This window comes from Sinocyclocheilus grahami, unplaced genomic scaffold (assembly GCF_001515645.1).
Source record: "Sinocyclocheilus grahami isolate Dianchi unplaced genomic scaffold, SAMN03320097.WGS_v1.1 scaffold1713.1, whole genome shotgun sequence".
NCBI classification, from domain to species: Eukaryota; Metazoa; Chordata; class Actinopteri; order Cypriniformes; family Cyprinidae; genus Sinocyclocheilus; species Sinocyclocheilus grahami.
The window spans coordinates 55002-63561 of record NW_015506892.1 but is presented as its reverse complement, the minus strand read 5'-3'; the positions used below and the strand labels follow the sequence as shown (position 1 = coordinate 63561).

The 8560-nt window shown below is 41.3% G+C and overlaps 2 protein-coding genes across 4 annotated transcripts in view; one reads left to right on the top strand and one right to left on the bottom strand.

The window, feature by feature from the left end:
• LOC107572184 (protein PRRC1) overlaps nt 1–2025 on the top strand; it is a 17001-nt gene extending 14976 nt beyond the window's left edge. For all 3 annotated transcript variants that reach the window (XM_016258602.1, XM_016258604.1, XM_016258603.1), the window contains exon 9: nt 1002–2025. In XM_016258602.1, coding sequence (XP_016114088.1) covers nt 1002–1211 — 210 coding nt within the window. In that variant the 3' untranslated portion in view covers nt 1212–2025. The remainder of the gene's footprint in view (nt 1–1001) is intronic.
• Nucleotides 2026–5039: 3014 nt separating this feature from the next.
• LOC107572182 (protein NLRC3-like) overlaps nt 5040–8560 on the bottom strand; it is a 46182-nt gene continuing 42661 nt past the window's right edge. The window contains exon 10 of the mRNA XM_016258600.1: nt 5040–5831. Within this exon, the coding sequence (XP_016114086.1) occupies nt 5245–5831 (587 nt within the window). The 3' untranslated portion in view covers nt 5040–5244. The remainder of the gene's footprint in view (nt 5832–8560) is intronic.

Genomic DNA, 8560 nt, shown 5'->3' with positions numbered 1-8560 from the left:
ACACACTCACTCACACACACACACACACACACACACTCACACACACACACACGACGCATTACTCTGCGCTGCGCAAAACTCCGCATTTGAACAGTCAATAGCAAATACTTAAACTAATAACAAAGAATATCTCTTTGGATTTGAGACTTTAGTCTTTGCAACTTTACAGATCTTCTTTATGCACCAAGAGCTTGTAACACTCCAAAGAGAAAGGAACAATTGAAATCGCATCATATGACCCCTTTAAATATTTTTGCAGAAAAGATGCATGAACTACAACTAATTATACAAACTCGTCTTATACATATGTTCAGAAATAATACGAGGAAAATGCTTTAAAAATTCTCAAAAGTCAAGGTAATTCAAATGTAAAAAATGACTGAAGGTATAACACCAGTGTCTACATTATTAACCAGTGCCTAATATTAACTTTAAATGCTCTGTAAAAACAATGAACAGCAGCTTCCAGTCTGTCACCGTGATGCAGACATGAAATATCAGACATACACTAGTAGTTCTTTACAGGTTTTTTTATTTGATTGCGCTGCTTTCCCCTTGTTTTTTCTGTGTAAACATCTTCTTGCATGCGTTTCCTCTTCCACTGCTGCGTCGCATCTTTGTCAACTCAAAAGCGCATTCAGTGTGAATGACACCCAGCGATATATTAATGGTCCTTCACTGAGCGCGTCACACATGAGCGGTTAATCATTCTCTTCTCTTTACTGTTATCATATTGGCATACTGTCAAAGTGTCTAATTCTAACGTTTGGTAATATTTCTATTCAAAATCATGATTCCTCGATTTATAAAAAATAAAATCCTGGCAAAACATTAAATTCAAATTAATCAATAAAATTGGAAAAATCACCCAGCCCTAGCCACAATAAGCCACAATAACACTGAGTGCTACACTAACAGCTAAAGAGCACTAAACTCTGTTTAAAGCGATGCATGTTTAGTGCTGTCATACTAACACGCTGGTGTGTGATGTTCTCCCGCAGGCGCAGGCACTGACTCCTCCAGACTATAACCTGCGCTGGTCCGGTCTGCTGGTGACGGTCGGGGAGGTTCTGGAGAGAAGCGTGCCCAACGTCAGCCGCACAGACTGGCACCAGGCCTTCACTGGCATGTCCCGCCGGCAGATGATCTACTCCGCCGCCAAGGCTCTGGCTGGCATGTACAAACAGCGCTTGCCCTCCAGAACAGTGTGAGCATCTTACGCCGTCACGTGACACGGACCACAGCTTCCCAGAATCACACGGGAATCCACATCTCATCCACAGATGTCCTGTGTTCTCAGTCACGTCCCATAACAAGACTGAGCCCACTCTAAACGCCAAAACAAATAGAACCGTTACAGGGCAGAATAACTAATATCTAACTTTTAAATTATTGATTGAATTGAATATCATGTCCTTGATATTATATTTGAGTTGGATTGATATTAATAATTGACAAAGGTCCCAGTCTCCACGATGGAATTTGATGGGAATGAAACCACGATTGCATCTGATGTCCTACAGCAAGACCGTTTGCGCTTCTTCAAATGATCAGATCTCACCAAGGAAAAGATGATTCTTAAATTCATAACGCTTGTGTTTACATTTACAATCAAATACTTTGACTTGCAGATTTTTAAATTGAATTGTTGAAGTTCATATCAATATTGTGAATGTATAATTTTGATGCTACGGTTTTGGATCTTATTTTATAGCGTTTTCTTTTCAGCCTAATCAGCAAACATTGTTACAGCATTGTGTTGGTCTGCATGTCCGTTTCTTTTTCAACTCAGTCCATGCTAGTCAGCGTTCACAGATGTAATCAGATCACCAGCTCTGCTGTTACTGTAGATGTTACAGTCAGAAATACTGCAGATGGGTGTTAGCGATGATGTGCAGCAGGATCATTGGCTGCCGGAGCATGACCTCTGATGTGTAGCACATGCTGTGTGTTTGCTCTCGTGGACTGAAAGAGTTGAGGACAAATCTAGAACTGCCTTTAAAAGTGTCTTTATATGTTTGTAAGATTTCTGTAAGATTTAAGTTCATATCAATATTGTGAATGTATAATTTTGATGCTACGGTTTTGGATCTTATTTTATAGCGTTTTCTTTTCAGCCTAATCAGCAAACATTGTTACAGCATTGTGTTGGTCTGCATGTCCGTTTCTTTTTCAACTCAGTCCATGCTAGTCAGCGTTCACAGATGTAATCAGATCACCAGCTCTGCTGTTACTGTAGATGTTACAGTCAGAAATACTGCAGATGGGTGTTAGCGATGATGTGCAGCAGGATCATTGGCTGCCGGAGCATGACCTCTGATGTGTAGCACATGCTGTGTGTTTGCTCTCGTGGACTGAAAGAGTTGAGGACAAATCTAGAACTGCCTTTAAAAGTGTCTTTATATGTTTGTAAGATTTCTCCAGAACAACTGTGGATGATTTTATTCCATTGCATTTTACAAACGTGCCTTTGACCAGCAAACAAGTAAAAACTTTTTGTAAAGCATCATGTTTTTCCGTTGTGTTTTTGATGTGTATTCAGTGCCTTCAGGAAACTTCATCAGTCATGTACTCTTTTTACTAATCTGCAGAGACCGTTCTGAATGACATTCACTGCTATGAGTTTGGGATGGAATTTATCTGTCAAACAAATGGAAGATGCAGTTTAGAAACCTGATTCAAACAATTATATTTTGGGCAGAAATTGCATGTCATTCTTGTATGGGGGTTATGACTTAACGGGGACGGCTTGGATTTGCATCAGAACTTTTGGCTTCATTGGAGAGACGCTGGAGAATAACATCCTCTTTCTGCCGTGCCTTATGTCCTCTCAGTTCATAGGTTTATGAATTGATTAAAACATGATTAAAAACCTAAGTGAGGACAGAATGGCCTGTAAGCACATCTAAATGTCGTCCTTCGAGGTACTCCTTCGAGGTCCTTCTCCAGAGCCCATACCACAGCAAGACTCTCTTTCTCAGCTGTAGAGTGGGACTTTTCAGCAGCCTGCAAGTGTATGCTGCTACATCTTCACCTTGTTCCGTTTCCTGCGTTAATACAGCTCCTAAGCCAATGCACTGGCATCTGTTTGCACTCTGAAGAGCTGACTGAAATCTGGAGGACTAAGTATGGGAGCTCTTTGCAGGGCTTCCTTTAGTTTAGACGCTCAAATGATTGTTGGCGCTCCCGAGACCATACCCACAAGACATGCTTCTCTTTAAGGGCATGAAGAGGTGCTGAGTGCTCAGAATAGTTAGGTATAAAGTGGTGATACAAAGCCAAAGAATCCTTCCTTCTGAGAGGACTTCCTTCACATTCTTGGCAGTTGGCAAGTTATGGATGGCTTCAGCATTTAGCTCAAAGTATACTTCACTTTTTAAGCGTACGCGAGGGTCAGCGTACAGTGCGCGTGATGCGAATTTTGTCATCAGAATAGTACACACACCATTTGATTTTTATGTGCAGGTCGCACATGCACATTGAAGTTATTTTGCTGTAATCAGTTGTTGCACAAGGTGGCAGCACTGTCGCGGGCTGGTGTTTCACAGTAGAGAACGAAATTAAAGAGACAGAACAACAACAACAACAGACAGCTGCATTGACAAGCGCTTGTGAGCGAGAGGATATGAGAGAGCCTAGATTTGGTTTAAAAGAGTTAAAAAATATTTGTTATCGGTCATAACTTGTGGGGAAAGATAGAGCAGACTCTGGACATGGATGAAGCTTTCAAGAGCACATGTATTGACTGCCCACAACAACACGCATTCGCTAGCGTACGCATACAAAAACCAAATATACTTTGTGCTTTAGAGGGTTCAGTCTTTACACTTCCTTCTGAGATGACATGACCCAGGAACGAAAGGGACCTTTTTTAACAGGTTACATTTTTTTCAAGTTTCCAGTTTTGCAAACAGCTGCCCTAAATGCCCAAAGTGATCCTGAACATACACAACGCCGGATACACGACCATGTCGTCTGTATAGACGAAACAACATCTACCAATGAGCTCCTGTAAGATGGTAAGCAATCAAGTAGCGATTTCAAGTAGGGGGGTAATAATTTGGCAGGGAGTCGAAAATGGACACAACACCGGCGCCTCCATCTGTCCTGCAGTGAGCTACTGTTCAGTTTCCACACTCCACAGACACTTGAATAGCAGACATTTCTCTAGGCTAACATTAGATTGAGCGGCCGTGCAAAGTTGCCAATACTTACATATTTCTGACGATAAGCCATATTTGAGGTCGATGAATGATAGTCGAGCATTTGTCCTGCCCGTCGATGTACTGTATTACCAGACCAGCCGTTAACGGTCTGAGCAGACGTACTCACTTTTTCTTGTTGGAGTACTGCAGGTTTCTGGAAATGTAAGCTGTTCTTGCAGCTCGCTGTTCTGAATTAAAGCATTTGGATGATCTTTTATGTTAATGACATTAATTAGGAGTTTACAAGGCAGAGAGCTGAAACCATTCAGTTGCGCACAAGTTCAAGATCATTTACGATTCATAGATTTCACATCTGAGAGGCGTAGGTGTGTTTTCTGTGCATATGTTCATACTGTGAATCACACGTACGCATATTTGAGAGATGATCGCAGGTTCAAATTTAGGATGGTTTCTGCGCAACATTTTATAAATGAGGCCCCTAGACTCAAACTCAGGATAAATATAACATAACTAAATATTACACAAATAACAGATCTTTTCAAAAAACACATTAAATAGCACTTAATTTCAACATTTATGCTCCTGATACAGCCCTATGCAAAGCATGCTGGGAACTAGAATGCCACTGCCCAGTTTCAGTCAATGCAACAAAAATGCTTCATGTAGTCCCAACACAAATGGATTAAGTTAGCTTAACATTTCACAAGTATAATTTAATTTAACAAATAAAATACAACTAAATGAAAGAGACATTAAAGATTTGTGTTGCTTTAGCTTACTTTTTTTAAGTAAACTGAGCAAACAGCTAAATTCATGTTTTTACAGTGCAATAGAAATATAGAGAGGAAAAACAATTGTTTAATGGATGTACAGATACACTATTTGTAAGTGTACTGTTTATGTAATTTACAAATAAACAATTTTTAGGTTATTTACAAATGCATAGTTATGGTGGATACTGTATAGTCATGAGAGTTTTAACTGTTCAGGCTGAATATAGCCTGTTGGGGGGAAAATGATCTAGTGCCTGGCTGTTCAGGTGGTCAGTGCCCTGTAGCAGCAGCCAGAGGGCAACAGTTCAAAGAGAGAGTGGGCTGGGTGTGTCATCTTTGCTGTTGCTCACAGGTTTTTTAATCTCGCATAGAGACACTGAGGAGTTCAAACCATACACCCTAAATCCAGCGCAGAGAGACTCAGTGAATGTGGAGGTGAATGTGTGCAACTGTGTGAGTGTGTGCGTGTCAGAGACACTGTAGAAGGACAGAGTGCCATCTGACACGTCCACGTACACTCCTACTCTCCTACATGAGCCTAAAGAGACACGTATGTCGGTGAACTTGTTATTGTGACACACAGTGAATTTGTCATTAGAGCGTCTCAGACTCCAGGAGTTCTTATTGCGTCCAAACACACAATCATCACTCCGTCCTTTCCTGTTGATTCCTTTATATGTCACTGATATAACAGCATCTCCACTCAATTCAGCCTCCCAGTAAGAGCGTCCAGACAGACTCTCTCTACACAGAACTTGAAGAGTCTTGTCAAATCTCTCTGGATGATCAGGATATGACTGATATTCTCTCACATGTGTCACCTTTCTGTTTTCCTCAGACAGAATGAGATGATTGTGTGCTGTGTCTGGATCCACTGTGAGATCACAGGCATCTGAACACAAGAAGACAGACATTTATATATCAAACACTAAAGCTGTGTGTGTACTAGTGAGGCGCGGACGAGATAAAACGTCACCCGAATCTGCAGCTTCAAACTAATTATCCACCCACACCTGTATTTTTGTCTGATTTAGATAACCGCACCCGATCGTCACATTCAGGGTTCATACGGTCATGAAAAACCTGGAACAGTCATGGATTTTAAAACAGCAATTTCCAGCCCTGGAACGTTTTGGAAAAAGAAATAAACCCAGAAAGAATTTCACAATTCTCTGTATAATAGAATTATGTTTAATCAGGTCCTGAATCAGGTCCGCAGTCATTCTCATTCACTTCTCTCTTTGACCTTCTCTTCACATCGGTGCATCTAGAGCTGCTGCTCGCTGCGATACAAGACTTTAGCTCGTGTCTCGGTGCACTCGGGGGAATTCTGAACGCAGGTGCTGAGGGGGTGCTAGATAAATGACAGGGGGAGCTGAGCATTTAATAGTAAATATGACCAAACAGGTTATTGTTATTATTATTTATATTAATAACAACATCGCTATATAGGTGAATTTCAAGTGTTAATGAGGAGTGAGGGAGTATTATCATGCTTAGCTACTATAACATGCATGGGGGCGCCTGGGCAATAATTTTTTTTTTCCTGCGGAAAGAACTTAAAGTACTCCGTCATTTTTGGATGTGCTTTCTGCTGTCTCTCATGCAGGATGGAGCGCGTCACAACAATGAGCCACACCGGTGTAGTGCCGAATTCTGCACCCTGCCAGATTATGCATCCCCTAGTATTGGTCGGTTAAGGAGTAGGTGTGGGAGAGGGGTTAGGATTAGGGGTGGGGTTGGGATTAGGCAATCAGATAGCGATTTCAACGAGGGGATGCATAATCTGGCAGGGGTGCAGAATTCGGTACAACACCGGTGTTTGCAGCCGACACCGACTGAGAAAGCACTAGTTTAGTAATAAATATTTTAAATGTCTCCTTTTCACCTGACGCATTCATAATCATTACTTTTGCATGGAATATAGGCTATAATACGCCTAAATGCTTATTAAAAGATGGTTTAGTAGGTTATTATATTAATCAATTTAATATAAACGTCTAGTTAACTAGTCGGGGGTAGGCCTGCTTGGCACAAGGAACCGATCCATTTTTAAAATAAAATGCTATGACATTACGAAATGTGCAACTGCAAGTCACGTTGTATTGTATGGGGTTGCTATGGTCTTTTTAGGGGGTTGCTGGAGCACCTGCTATCCCGCCGCCCATAGGTACACTGTACTGGGTACAGTTGACAGAATTGTCACTTGCCTAATCGGTCATTGTTGCATCGCCACAAAAATTTATTATTTTCACGTCTTTTTAAGTCATTCGGTACTCGTGCGCTCCAGAGGCACTTTTTGTGCGTTCAGTCACATCCAAAGTGCGCGCTGCGAGTACCAAATTGAGCTTGTTGCTCATAAAGGGTTAGTTCACCCAAAAATGAAAATTAGCCCATAAATTACTCACCCTCAATTCATTCTAGGTGTGTATGACTTTCTTCTTTCAGACGAATCCAGTCGAAGTTATATAAAAAATGGTCTTTGATCTTTCAAGCTCTATTGTTGTACTCAGCGGGTGTTGCAGTGCTTCGGTTCAAAAGACGTGAAATAAAAAGCACCCTTCCACAAAAAAAAGTAAGTGTCTCACACGGCTCCGGGGATGAACAAAGGCCTCCTGTAGCGAATCCATGCGTTTTTGTAAGAAAAATATCCATATTCAAAATGTAATAATCACTTTAATCTAGCTTGCGCCAGCAGTTGTACACAGAAGCAGCTCCGGGAGCATGACGTATGAGGTCAGCGCTGCACATGCGCCGGTGAGTCTCGTGAAAACCAACGTTTGTTTACAGGAGCAAAGGAAGCAAAGTTTCCTTACTTTAGCAAAGGAAAACCAGTGTCCTCTTGGCTTATATCCAAATCCTCCGACATTCTTCTTTACAAATCCTCGTTTTGTACTTCTAATTAGTGACCGTTGTTTTGTTTCGATCTCTCCGAGTGTGTCACTTCTGAGCAGCGCATGCGCAACGCCGACCTCATACGTCATCCGCCCGGAACTGCTTCCGTGTATAACAGTGAGCGCAAGCTAGATTCAAGTGATTATTACATTTTGAATATGGATATTTGTCTTACAAAAACGCATGGATTCGCTACAGGAGGCCTTTGTTCACCCCCCGGAGCCGTGTGAGACACTTTTTTTGTGGAAGGGTGCTTTTTATTTCACGTCTTTTGAACCGAAGGAATGCAACACCCGCTGAGTGCAACGATAGAGCTTGAAAGATCAAAGACAATATTTAATATAACTCCGACTGGATTCGTCTGAAAGAAGAAAGTCATGCACAGCCAGGATGCATCGGGGGTGAGTAAAACACAGCCTAATTTTCATTTTGGGGTGAACTATCCCTTTAAGCGGCCAAATACACACAAAATTACATCAAAATGGTCGTCCTCGTCCTTCTCATAAGCGCTGTCGGTTTTGTCTTAAGTTAATGTAAACGGTTGCGAAAGGCCTATTGGATCTGTGAAATAGGTCTTGTGACAGCAGCCTAATAAAGCTGTGCTGTCTGTCATTAATATTAATCAAACAACAAAAGACAGAGAAAATCCTTCACTGCTCTTGACTAAATAATGTTTTGTTGAATAACTTTAATATGTTAATTTACCGTTTTTTCAATTTTTGTAGC